General features: G+C 41.6%; 1 protein-coding gene across 5 annotated transcripts in view; it reads right to left on the bottom strand.

The window, feature by feature from the left end:
• The window catches only part of GRHL2 (grainyhead like transcription factor 2), a 157,843-nt gene that overhangs the window by 69,824 nt on the left and 73,819 nt on the right, over nucleotides 1–14,200 (bottom strand). For all 5 annotated transcript variants that reach the window (XM_072774067.1, XM_072774064.1, XM_072774065.1 and 2 more), the window contains exon 7: nucleotides 11,008–11,119. In XM_072774067.1, the coding sequence (XP_072630168.1) occupies nucleotides 11,008–11,119 (112 nt within the window). The remainder of the gene's footprint in view (nucleotides 1–11,007; nucleotides 11,120–14,200) is intronic.

Raw genomic sequence — 14,200 nt, 5'->3', positions numbered from 1 at the left:
TATTTTCATCATTTGGTTCCAGCCCCTGAGCAAACAATAGGATTAGCTACCAGTTTTTGAGAGCCAAGTGTGTGCTAAATATACATATTTCACAAACATTACCTCACACAATTCTGATCAGTAGCTTTTTAAATTATCCTTACTGAGTAGAATAGGAAATAGGCAAATGTGTTAAGCACCTCCCCTCACTGACAACCACTTAGTTTTTAAGCTGCTAACCTGGGGTTGGAACCTAAGAAGTTCTGTCTACAGACAAAGCCGGAACCCTTTGATTTTTGTGACATACAACCTTTCAAATGAGCACCTTTTCACACATAATCTAGAACAATAATGGCTAAAGTTATGAAGATATAATTTTGTGACTCAGAATGTGATGGATATAGTGTGACTCTAGTATTAAAACTAGAATTAAATACTATATACTGTTTACTCTTCATAGTTGCTTATATTACCTTCATAGACATCATCTAAGAGGGAATCTTTCTTGAGCTAAAACAGTATTTTATTTGTGTCTGACTCACCCTTCTGTTTCTAGCAAAGGAATTTATAAACCAATGTACTAGCTTTCAACTGTAATGGCAATAAACTTACAGTAGGAAAGCATTTTCACTGTAGCCTATGACTATAGCCCATGTATGCTAGTATTTTTTACTCTTTTTTAAAGGAATGCTGGTCTTGATTTGTAAACTTGATTTCAAACTGAGAATAAGTCATATCCTATCTGTAAACACACAAACACATATGCTTTTATAGGATCTATATATGCATTATGAATTCTGACTGAATTTAAATAAGCTTGGATGGGCTTAAAATGAGGCACTTCTCATTAGTCTATGTTATTCAGTGAGATTTAACTTCAGTCTATTTTTAACTCAAATTATTTTGTCTCTTGAGAAATCATGCCTGGTACTTTCTGATAGTGTGCTGAATGAATGAAGGTATGGATAAGCGCTTGGGTAAATAATTTACTCTTGTATACTGCATGAACTACTCATGTTTAATTTTAGTTTCTCATTCTTCATCTTCTTACTTAATATACTAACACTCTTAGAGGTAGGGGTGGGGGCAAGAAGTTATAGGCACACAGGATTACAAGTTACTGCCCACAGTGGCCAATCCACCATAATCATCTCAGACCTACAGATGGGGCTCCTACCCTCCAGCACCACAGTCCCCAAAGTTTTTCCACCCCAGATGATATTTCCAGACACTGTAACTTCTCAGTTAAGCCAACTCTGACTTATAAAAGAAAACTGAACTCTTAGATGATGGTACTTTATCACTAGAAAGAGACCTGAGAACTGCCATTCTACGAGAAGATATTCCAGTCTCTTTCAAAGACCCATTCTAGTGCCTGCCAGCCTTCAATGTCAGAAATCAGTTTCAAATACAAAGAATTGTACTCTGAGTTTCGGACTGAAAACATTCAAATAAAAGAAATGACTTCTTGGTAACGGTGCAGGACACAGACATATTACAAAAACTGTAAATCCTCACATGGATTATCTTCCAATAAATCTGAACCACAAACCCAACCCGTTCAGCTGCTCAACTTCCCCTAAGATTAACCTCCATTTTAAAAAAGTTTTAATTCCAATGTAGTTAACACACAGTGTTGTATGACTTCCAAGTGTAAAATATAGTGATTCAATAATTCCATATATTACTCAGTGCGCACCAAGATAACGATACTTTTAATCTCCCTCACCTATTTCATCCATCCCCCCCCGCCCCCACTTCCCCTCTGGGAACCATCTGTTTGTTCACTATAGGTAAGAGTCTGTTTTTTGATTTCTCACTTTTTTCCTCTGTTTTGTTTCTTAAATTCCACATATGAGTGAAATCATATATTTATCTTTCTTTCACTGCCTTATTTTGCTTAAAATTACACTCTCTAGATCCATCCATGTTGCTGCAAATAGGAAGATTTCATTATTTTTATGGCTAAATAATACTCCATTGTGCACGTACACACACACACACACACACACACACACACACACCTTCTTTAGCCATTCATCTATCTTTGGGTAAATACTCCGTGGTGCGATTGCTGGCTCAGAGAATAGTTCAATTTTAATTTTCTGAGGCACTTCCATACTGTTCTCCACAAGGGCTGCACCAGTTTGCATTCCTACCCACAGTGCACGAGGGTTCCTTTTTCTTTACATCCTCATCAACACTTGCCATTTCTTGTAGATTAATCTCCCTTTGCAACTTCCCAAGCTGCCCCTGGCTGCCCAATCATACACACCAAACTGGTTACCAGATATAGGAAGATGAGTGTGTGACATGTGTGATGGGCACAGGGTGGGGGAACCACATGAGCTATTCTAGTTCATTATACAAGTGATTTCTGCTTTAACTGCTACTTGAATTACTCACGCTTCTATTCCTGTTTACTTATTTCCCACCAATTATTAGAGGATTTAGATATCATTTTGAAATTAAAATTCCAATTCTCTTAAATATATTTTTTTAAGAAGCCAAATTTGCCCTTCAAAGGAGGGAAGCTGATGCTTCTGTTACTGTTTTCTTTTTCTTTTTTTAAAGAATTTTATTTATTTATTCATGAGTGGCACAGAGAGAGAGAGAGAGAGAGAGAGAGAGAGGCAGAGACACAGGCAGAGGGAGAAGCAGGCTCCATGCAGGGAGCCCGATGTGGGACTCGATCCCAGGACCCCGGAGTCCCACCCTGAGCCAAAGGCAGACACTCAACCACTGAGCCATCCAGGTGCCTTCTTCTGTTACTGTTTTCCCTTGTGATGTGGACCACAGCATCTGGGAACTGTGGGTTAGGGTTCAACATGATCAGCAGCCACCTAAGTAAAGCCGCCTAATTGCTCTAAGCTGGTTTCCCTATCTGTGAAATGGAGGTAATACCAAGACATACCTCAGAGGATCACCAAACAATGACGAGTCGCTCATTTATTTAGCGCTCCTTCATTTCAATGCTAGTCTTTTCAAAAGCAGAAAAACTAGTGGTGGCTCTGCATTCCTGGAACCTGTTCAAAGACTTTTCTTCACATTAGCTTCACCTTATTTTGGTTTATCCAACCTCAAAGAGCTTAATTTAATTTTGGTAAAAACTTTCTCTTGGCAAGTTTTAGGTTGTGTAAACAGAGAAGGAAAACTTTAGATTTGCACAATTTCTCACTTGGGGATATTGCAAAGACATAAATTTGTTTCTGTTGAAAAGTGTAGCAAGAGAGAGGCTTCTAATAAGTGCTCATGGATAGCTAACAATACCAGCTCTGTATTTTGTTCAGTACATAGATGAGCCTCATGAAACTGTCAGGATGTATCTCCAAGTTTTGTTTTGTTTTTTTGTAATTTTTAAGCCAATCAAATAATGCTAAAAACATGAGACTATCAGGTTACCTGCAATCTCATTAAAAGCACCTCTGAAGAGGGACCCCTAGGTGGCTCAGTGGTTGAGCATCTGCCTTTGGCTCAGGTCATAATCCCGGGGTCATGGGATCAAGTCCCACATCAGGTTCCTTCTCAGGAAACCTGCTTCTCCCTCTGCCTTTGTCTCTGCCTCTCTCTGTGTCTCTCATGAACAAATAAATAAAATCTTTAAAAAAAAATGTTTCCAGTTTGTTGGAACTAAAATTTTCAAGAAAAGCTTTACCTTAACATAAAACTGGTATTTTAAAAATGGGCTCTAACGAAATAGATTTGTATGAGGGCACAGATGAAAATCCAATAATCCCATGCTAATAACCAAAGATGAACTATAATTACCTGCTAATTACCATGGAAAACTACAAGATTAATATCAACAACAAAACTGACACATCCTGCTACAGGGCCAGATTACTGCAAATCGAAGCTGAAGACAGAGAAGGAACGAAGAGCAAATAGTTGGTTTCACAATTAACTGCAAATTTCTTTTTTTTTTCTTTCTTTTTAATAATAAATTTATTTTTTATTGGTGTTCAATTTGCCAACATACAGAACAACACCCAGTGCTTATCCCGTCAAGTGTCCCCCTCAGTGCCCGTCACCCATTCACCCCTACCCCCCACCCTCCTCCCCTTCTACCACCCCTAGTTCATTTCCCAGAGTTAGGAGTCTTCATGTTCTGTCTCCCTTTCTAATATTTCCTACCCATTTCTATCAATAATGGTTCATTGGATGTGACTATAAAGTAATGAGGCTTATTTGGATGTGCCTGTGGAATTAGTGTCATTACATTACAATCCATACCACCCACTGTGAAAATGCAAAAAACCACTGAGTTCTTTATTTTGGAACCTCTGCATCTGTAAAGTGGCAAAGTAAATCTTATTTCTGTTTGGAAAAGAGAAATTGTATGTGAACGTGCTTCAATTTATCTATTGTAGCTTCTGGCTCACATTCCATTCAGTTAATCTTAGTTGTTGAACCTCTTCTAACTTTCCTTCCCTCCTTGAAGGAGAACAAAGAGACAAAGGGTCAACCATTTGTACTTTCTGGCCACAGTCGCTCCTCTTGACACCCCTACCTTGGAGCAAGGCACCCATTTACTTAGCAAGGCCACACTTTTTATCTGTGATCCTTTTCTTCTCCTTTATCCTCACAGCCAGTCATCACGGAGGCTCTATCAGTTCTAGAATTTGTCTCTTGTTCCTGGGATAACTTTGCATCGCCCCTTTATAATGCACTCCTCTGGCTGCACTCCATCATTCACCTGGCTACGAATGGTCTTCTCACTACTGGTCTCTCCCTCCCTTCTGCCATCCTCCATGCTGGCCTGGAATCACCTCCCTGAAGTACAGATATCACCCCACAACAGTGCTGCTAAACCCTCAATGGTTATTCAAAGCCTCTGAATTCATGTACTTCAACTCATTACAAAGAAATGTCATTTCATTACAATATCCTATTTGCTTGCTATTTTTGCAAACTCCCCTCCATCTGTCCTTATCAACAATCTGGGAAGACTGATGTACAAATGGCATACACCCACTTGGATGAATGACAACACACAGGTAAGATTTTTATCCCTCTCTTACCTATTCTTGGATCTCTAGAATCCACCTGATTCAACAACAGAAAAACAGGATTAACTAAAAACAAGGTATGCATGCTACCGCTCATTATAAAAAAAAAGTACAGACACACACATATTTGAATATCTCCCCAACAAAACTTCACAGCAAGACTTTATGAAGCCAAGATTGTGTTAAAGCAGCCAAGGGAGAAACATCCTGAGCTTACTCCCCCTTCAACATGCGCAATGTAGCTGTGCTGATGCTCCTCTGTGAAGACCCTAAGATAGCATTTCCCAAATGCAAGACTTTCCACAACTATCAAACCCTTCTCCCTCATCTCCTCAACCTTGTTGTCACCTTATCAAAGAGACCTTCCCTGCCACCTTACCTAAATGGCACACCCTCATCACTCTCCAGCCCCTTTACCTTTGTTATATTGCAGAGCATTTATCTCCACCCTACATTTTACTTGTGTACAGATGTTTCTGTTTCTTATTGTGCCCACCCTCCAACTGGAAGGTAAAGCCCATGAGGCCAGACCCTTGTCTGGGTTAGCGCAGGACTGAGACATAGTGAGCTGTCAGTAAATCTTTTCCTGAATGAAGGAGTGAGTTAGTGAGTGGATGAACAAACGTGTGGATAAAACTCTAATTCCACTCTGGACGGAGTGAACTGGGTCCTCATAATGCTTCCCATGCGTTCCTTGTTTTCTGTGTACCAGGCTCTTTCTAGACGAAATATGTAAGCATTTTATCCTTCGTCCACAAAACAGCTAATTTTCTTGTTTAAAAAGTGAGCCGGTTAAGAATCAGAACTTCCCTTACCTTACTGCCTGTATTAGTTCAATCAAGGGACACTCTTACTAAGACGTACAACAGTTGCCACTGCCCCCATCTGTGCTAACAATTCCATCAGACTTTATAAGATAGTCGGCCAATCTCGTTTTGGTTCTTCTGCCTGGATTGCTATATAAGCCTGTGCTGGTTTCTTGGCTTGCAGCACCCTCCCCCACCTCACTGACCTCATGTGCTCTCACTGTCATTTCGGAGGGGTCTCAGAAACACTTCAGGGAAGCACTCCTCTAAGACACCATATGACACGTGACATCTTAGCCACTGATCTGCTTGCCTCCAGACTTGAGCAGGCTGAGGACAGGGGCTCTGTCTTAATTACCTCTGAATTGCTAGTTCCTAATGAAGGGTCTGGCCTGTTTTCTGAATGAAAATGGAGTACCTATACCTTTCTGCAAGCTGGTGGGAACACGGGACCAGCACAAACTCCGCGTCCTTACAGAGGGACATCCACAGAGACGAGCAAACAACAGAAACAATCTAAGTGGTTCTTTTTTTTTTTTTTTTTTTAATTTTTATTTATTCATGATAGGCACACAGTGAGAGAGAGAGAGGCAGAGACACAGGCAGAGGGGAGGGAGAAGCAGGCTCCATGCACCGGGAGCCTGATGTGGGATTTGATCCCGGATCTCTAGGATCTCGCCCTGGGCCAAAGGCAGGCGCCAAACCGCTGCGCCACCCAGGGATCCCTCTAAGTGGTTCTATACAGGAGATATGAGGTCTAATCGGCACAGGAATGCTCCTTGGGCTGCAGAATGTAAACTCATTTATGACCTAGAATAATTGCTGTTATTCAACAAGCTCACAAGAAAGAACTTGTGAGGCTTGGAGAACTCTGTTTGTGTGCTTTGAAAAGCAGCAGGACCCACACCAGGGCCAAGGTCTATTTGTTTTACTTTTATCAGGTAAGAACTAATTGCTAATGTTTCCTTCCCCGCTCCCCCAAACAAAATAGTTTATGGCCTGATGTACAAGAACCACATATCTGAACTGGCTTACAGAAATGTCAGAACTAGCAGCAGCCAAGAGTTCCACCCTCTCCCAGACTGCAAAACGTTCTCGACATCTGGAGAGGAAGGCATAGAGGAGGGGACATCAGCGCCAGGCCAGGTCACAGATGTCTGCAGTCACTCTGCGAGGCATCGGGGCCTGGTAGGGCCAAGAACTACCTACAGGTTGCCATATAAAGATGAACTACAGTGGAGTGAGGACCGGAGTATAATAAAAAACAAGGAGTGCAAACTCAGACACTCTTGGGCTTCCATTCCACCTACACCAGTCACCAGGTACATGACCTTGGGTAAAATTCTTAACCATTCACCGGCTCACTTTTTAAACAAGAAAATGAGCTGTTTTGAGGACGAAGGATAAAATGCTTACATATTTCGTCTAGAAAGAGCCTGGTACACAGAAAACAAGGAACACATGGGAAGCATTATGAGGACCCAGTTCACTCCGTCCAGAGTGGAATTAGAGTTTTATCCACACGTTTGTTCATCCACTCACTAACTCACTCCTTCATTCAGGAAAAGATTTACTGACAGCTCACTATGTCTCAGTCCTGCGCTAACCCAGACAAGGGTCTGGCCTCATGGGCTTTACCTTCCAGTTGGAGGGTGGGCACAATAAGAAACAGAAACATCTGTACACAAGTAAAATGTAGGGTGGAGATAAATGCTCTGCAATATAACAAAGGTAAAGGGGCTGGAGAGTGATGAGGGTGTGCCATTTAGGTAAGGTGGCAGGGAAGGTCTCTTTGATAAGGTGACAACAAGCAAGGACCTGCAAAAAGTGAGAGAACAAACCATGTAATGTGCGAGTATCTGCCCAAGGAGAGCTGTGCCTGGTGTGATGTAGGAGCAGCCTCATTGGGAGCTCCAATCAGGATACAAGGAACCCAAGAGTCAAGGCCCCATGTGCTTTGAGGAGCCACTTCCTTTCCTGCACCCAAGGCCCTCCGGCCCCCACTGTTCCTTGCACAGACCTACAGGAAGGACTCCATCAGAGACACTGAGCGTCCTCTCCCCATCTGGCAACCAGCACTGAGGAGCTAATCAGAGGATCAGAAGTCTGTAGGAGATGAGGAACAGCCTTGAAGAGCAAACACCATTCTAATCCAAGTGAGATAAATGTATGTCAGGAAAGATGTAGACTGTTCGCCAGCCATCAAGGCAACAGACAACAGCCGGGACAATAGACAACAGAGCAATCCTTGAGCATAAGTGCTAAAGGGATGGGGAATAAGGAAAAATACAAAGAGAGATGAAAGTTTCCTTGGGCTTTGCTTGGAGTGGAGGTAGAGAGACAGAGAGCTGGAGGAGGGCTGGTTAGCCCAGGAACCCTGAAAAATGAGAAGAAAGAATAAGCACACCTCTACACACAAAACTGTGTTGTGCATAACCCGAGGAGCTTGAGGTTCCCTCAAGTCCACCCACAGACTCCCAAGACCACGGGCTAGGAATCTCTGCTTCAGCGAAAGGGGCCCTATCTTGGTTTCTAACTCCAGTTTCAAGATCACTACCTAGACGGCCCAGTTGAACTGGGTGACCACAGTGACTGGTGGAGATTTGGAACCTGCAACCTGGGAGCCCCAATTGCAACCTCCAGTTTCACAGAGGTTAAAATGTTGGAGTCTTCCTTTTTTTCTTGAGGCTACTAGAAGGTTCTTGATCCACAATGATAACTACATGGTACATGCACCAGTCAGCCTCCCTTCTCCCTCAGCAGGCATTGCTAAACCCCTAGTGGAAGCAAGGTAAGGCCCTTCATAAATGTTCTCAGCACTGCCCTCCAGAGCTACCTGCTGACACTGCGCCACACACAGATGTGCACACCATCCCAGCATCAGCTCCTCCTTTATGCTGGAGATGGTGTTAACCATCCAGAGGAACACATGGTTTGACTTTTTTTTTTAAGTCTAGTAAAGTAATGAATTATATAAGATTTTTGCATATTTCCTCACCGTCCGTGAGTAGCTGACAGGTTGAAGCTGTGGGCAGAAAATCCATTTTCCATTTGAAGCTAAGGGACTGATTTAATACCCTTCAGGTTCAGGTTCAGAGCAGGTAGCGGAAGGAGTCACAGAGCTCAATCTCAAAGATAAATCATGTGTGTGCATGTGTGTGCACATGTGTGTGTAAAGAGTTACAGAGAAAAGTCCGAAGGCAGGTAAGAGGAGATAAGAAAGTTAAGATTTGAGGTCCTGTGAGGGCTGAGAAATCATTCTGGTCTAAGAAAAGTAAACCTTGTAATAATATCAAAGTTGAACCAACAGGTAAGCCAGTAAAATGCTTTTATTATTTGCCTTATTTGGATCTAGTCCATATTTCTATTTAATTGCTCCTCTCATTTTCTTAGGTAATAATTATAAGGCTAACTTTTCAAATAAAATAAAATTGTTCCTCTGCTCTATGTAGATTGGCTACAAAGCAGGTTAAGGCAAGTATTCCCAACCCCTTGTCCTAGTCAATCAATCTTGTGGTTTCTGTGTATGAACTGGGTGAAGAAGATTGTCTAATCCTACCTATTGCACTAATTATCTAAGGGTAAGCCACTTGGTCAGTGGGTCTCTCTCGGCTTCAGTTTCCTGGTTTATTAGATAATTATGTTTGACTAGTTAATAGAAGGTGTGTGTGTGTGTGTGCACATACATGTGCACATGGCATGCACTGGGGTAAGTAGGGGTGTAACCATTTTGTAGGATAAACCAACAATTAGTTTCAGTATGTTCTATTGTGAGTCTCTAACCTTAACCTAATCACTATCCTCTGTGCCACTGGTCAAAGGACTTTGGCAAAGGTGAGATGGAAGGTCTAAAAAAATCCATCACTGCAGTGTGTAAGAAACTAAAGCAATGACTCAATAATACCTTCTGATACCCCACACAATGGAAACCTTTGCTTTGCCTACGCTCACTGGGATTGCAGCCTCTTGGTCTGCAAAAGGAGGTAAGAAAGCCCATAGATAAGAATTTACTTACTTCTTACAAAAATAGCATAAAAAATACTAAAATTACTTAGAAACAAATATTTTACTGTCTTCATTTTTAATAATCTCTAGAAACTTTAAGATTCAATCCCTGACTTCCTCAGTTTTATTCTGTATCCCAGAGGTTGATTCCTACAAACTGCATTTGCTACAATCACGTACCCAATGGCTTCAGGGAAAATTTGGCTCCTGGAAAGCACTGGTGGGAGAGTACAAGACAGGGAAAAGACTGGGCATTCCTTCTCCTCCCTCTTGGCATTCTTTGAGAGGTGTGTCTGGCAGTGACTCCTCTGTGCTTCTTCCTCCTCTTGCAAAGCTGCTCCGTCTGTGGTCCCAGCTCCTGCTGAGGCAGCCTCCACTATGGCTGGAGCTCTTACTGGGTGGCTCCCCCAACACCCACAACCTCCTCTCTTTGATCCTCCAGCCCTGCAAGTAATAGCAACAGACTCCTGCTGTTGCTTATCTCTGGACTGCCTCATGGTGCCTGCAGCCCTCCCAATCTCTGCAACAAATTCCCTCCATGGGACCACTTGGCATGGGCTCTGCCTTCCTGGCTGAACTTGACTCCCACCCAACGGACTACAGGTCTCTAGAGCACAGAAGTCGTGTTGAAGAATACAGAGACTCCAGAAAATGTACCTGGCAGATTCATTCCTCTTCTGCTGCTAGAAAAGATCTCTCAAAGGTTTTGTCTGCCAGACCACCTAGTACTATGAGCAGCTGAAGGAACACTAAGAAAAGAATCAGGGAACCAGAACCCACTTTCCAGTCATATACCTTGACAAGTACCTTAGAGTCAAATGACCCTGAGGTTACTCATGTCACAGGGGGATAAGAGTTCATCTGGTCTGCCCGACTAGCCATTAGACCTAAACACAGGAGAGCATGGAAACATGTTTTAGAAACGGACAGAGTCCTTGCAAATCCAAATGTGTCACTGCTATTATACAAGGCACAGATGACTTCCATAGAACAAACCAGGCTTTGTACTCAGCTTAGCCTGATTCTGATGTCTCCGCCTGACCTGTACTAAATGTACTAACAAAGGAAAAGTGTCCAGACTAGTGCCTGGCACATCTTACTGAGAGCTACGTGGGTCCTCGCTGTGAGTCGTGTGCCAGGCTCTCCTTGGCATCATGACAACATGTCAGTTCATGGAAGACCACAAAGGGAAGTCAGGATCAACTTACCAATGTCAAGGACCCTCTGCTTTGCCGTATGCTGCCGGGAGTGCCAGTACTTCCAGTATTTCAGCTGCTCATCTCGGTTTTTGTCTTCACTGAAGACCACCATCACCACGCTCTGCAGAGGGGAGAGCCATGCATCTTACTTTCTGTTCACAGCCTCCGCTTCTGGCAGAGCTGTGTTTCTATAATGTTGCTTCTCTTGCTTGACAAAAGCCCAGACAAGCTCAGTTGTTTAAAACTGGGCCTCCTTAAAAAATGCCTGGGGAATGAGAACAGTACACAGGAAAAAGAATCCTACATCATTTTTTTTAAAGTTGGCTCCACACAGGGCTTAAACTCACGACCAACTAAGCCATCCAGGCGCCCTCCATATCATTTTTACCATGAATCATAACCAAATTCACCAATTAACAGCACGTCCATGTGAGGTGAACAGGAATACCAAAAAAATCTTTTTTGTACTGAAAACAAACACATTTCTGAAATACTGTATTCTTAAATGTAGAATTTGGCACCATTTGTAAAGAAGCAAGCATCTGTTTCTAGACTAATTAAGTGCCTCGGGCTGGAATACTGGAGTACTAAGAGAAATACTAAAGTAATGAGAGAAATACCACAAGATGAGTTCATACCGAGGAACACAGATCCAAACTACAGATATTTCACAGACCAAAAGAGGTAAGGCCAACTATTTATTTATTTCAACACAATTTGGATGTACTTGCTTGAGAAACTAATTATATCTTGTAGAAATAAGAATCCAAAACCCCTTTTGGTTCTAAATTATAAAAACCCTCATTAAACTAAATACACACTTATCACTTATGAGATGGAGAAGTTATCAACACATACCCCCAAAAATCCCCTTAACTACAGTATCAGGGATACTGCCTCTCTCCTTCTTACTCCATAACCAAAATATTCCTTAGACATTTTCCTACTATTCCAGAATATTTCATTGACTCTCATTCCTTAATAACTTCTCCTTTGTAGCATTTTGCACACTTGTAGTCATTTACTTAATTATTTACAATTGTTCAGTCGATGACAATGTGTTCCCCTTGACTTCAAACTCAAAGAGGACAAGGACAGTGGCCTGGAGCCTGGCAAATAATAGATACCAAATACATGCTTGCAATTGTACTGTTCTTTCAAAATCTGGCTCATTCCCAAAGTATGTGTGAATATTTGTTGGATTAGAGACCAGATGTTAGGAAAACTAGTTTAGAAATATGTATCCATATTATTCAAATACACTAGCGGCATGAACCTCAAAGGTAAGGTACAAAGAAATGACAAGGGGAACCACTGGCTGTGCTGGTGGAATATGAGCTACAAGCTCTTCATTCTTCTCTCTCCCACCTCCTCAAACTTTGCCATTTACAGTCGTTCCCCTTCCCCATGGTTTCAGTTACCCACATTTGGTCAACCATAATCTAGAAGCAGATGCATGCCTTCTGATATATCATCCAAAGGTCAGTAGTAGCCTAACATTACAGTCACAATGCCCACGTCATTCAACTCACTTCATCTTATCACATAGGTATTTTATCATCTCGCATCATCATGAGAAGAGTGAGTACGGTACAATAAGATATTCAGAGACCAAGATACCACATTCACATAACTTTTATGACAGTGTATTGTTATAACTGTTCTATTTTATTATCTGTTGTTGTTAATCTCTTACTGTGCTAATTTATAAGTTAAACTTTATCATAGGTATGTATTTAGAGGAAACACCATAGCATATATATGGCTCAGTATATCCATGGTTTCAGGCATCCATTTGGAGGTCCTAGAATGTATTCCCCACACATAAGGGGCAAGTCTACTGTTTATGTAAGTTCACTGTGTGGCCTCTTAGTGTTTATTATGTCTTTCTGTTCCAAAATAAAAATAACAGGTAATATTTTCTTTCCTTAGCAAATAACTATATTATTAGCCCAAGTAATGGCATATTCTTGATCTGGAAATTTGTCTTCACTGATAAAGCGAATGTCAGCTTGAAAATGCTATTACCAAGCAAGCATACATGCTTCAACTCAGAATGAAATACAGTTCTCCAAAGTAATGCAGGTAAGTTCCAAGTGAATCCCTCTTTCTCCAGGGTGCTTACTTACTCTCCTAGGGCTGAGGCATAAGAAAGATCCCCTCTGAGAGGCACCATTCTAACTCACCAAGGGTGTTAGATTGAAGTCCTTGAGAAAGGAGGGCTCGATTTAGCCAAAATAAAACAGATGGAAAGAAAACTTCCATATTAAATTATTTACATGATTTCAATGAAGCAAAATTCTTGGAAAAGTTTCTGTACTTAAAACTCCTGTCATGGCATTAGAATGTGAACCGTCCATCATCTTTTCATGGTAATGATAATGGTGTTGTTAAAGAGGGTGTTTGTGATTTATATGCTTGCTTGTAATGTACAAGATTGTTTTGTGAAAAGTAAGTTTATCCAGAGTCTTTTTACCTGGCATCTACATGGGAAGCTGTGGAGTGTGAAATCTAGCATATATATCCAGAGGTGAATCCCAGGCTAAAATGCCTCTGGCTTTTAGCCCTCCATGGGACTCAACACAGTGTACCCTAGTGGTTAAGAGAGTAGGTCTAAGAATCTGACTGCCTGGGATGTGTCCTAATTCCCTCACATTTTAGCTGTGTAACCTTGGCCAGTCACTAGCCTCTAAAAAGCCAAGATTCCTCATCTGTAATATTATGAAAATAGTGCCTATGTCATAGGGTTGTTGTTAGTTTCAAATGAATTGCTATATATATATGACACTTAACATAGTGCCTGGCATATAGAAGATATACTCAATAAATATTAGTTGTTATTTTGTGGCTCTTGTTATTGTTGTTATTATTAATTACAGCACCTCTCTGCCATTATTGTTGTTATTACTATTTTTTTAAGATGTTATTTATTTATTCACAAGAGACACAGAGAGAGAGAGAGACAGAGATACAAGCAGAGGAAGAAGCAAGCTCCATGCAGGGAGCCCAACGTGGGACTTGATCCTAGGTCTCCAAGATCATGCCCTGGGCTGAAGGCGGCACTAAACCACTGAGCCACCTGGGCTGCTCCTGTTATTACTATTTTGGTTATTATTACTATATCCCTCCACCATTATGAAGATAAGGAGGAGGAGGATGGCATCCCTCTGCCTTGACCAGAGGGTAGGAACACTCCAATTCC

Source organism: Canis lupus, chromosome 14, assembly GCF_048164855.1.
Source record: "Canis lupus baileyi chromosome 14, mCanLup2.hap1, whole genome shotgun sequence".
In the NCBI taxonomy this organism is placed as follows: Eukaryota; Metazoa; Chordata; class Mammalia; order Carnivora; family Canidae; genus Canis; species Canis lupus.
Note: the sequence above shows the minus strand (reverse complement) of the source record. Positions and strands in the feature narration are given on the sequence as shown.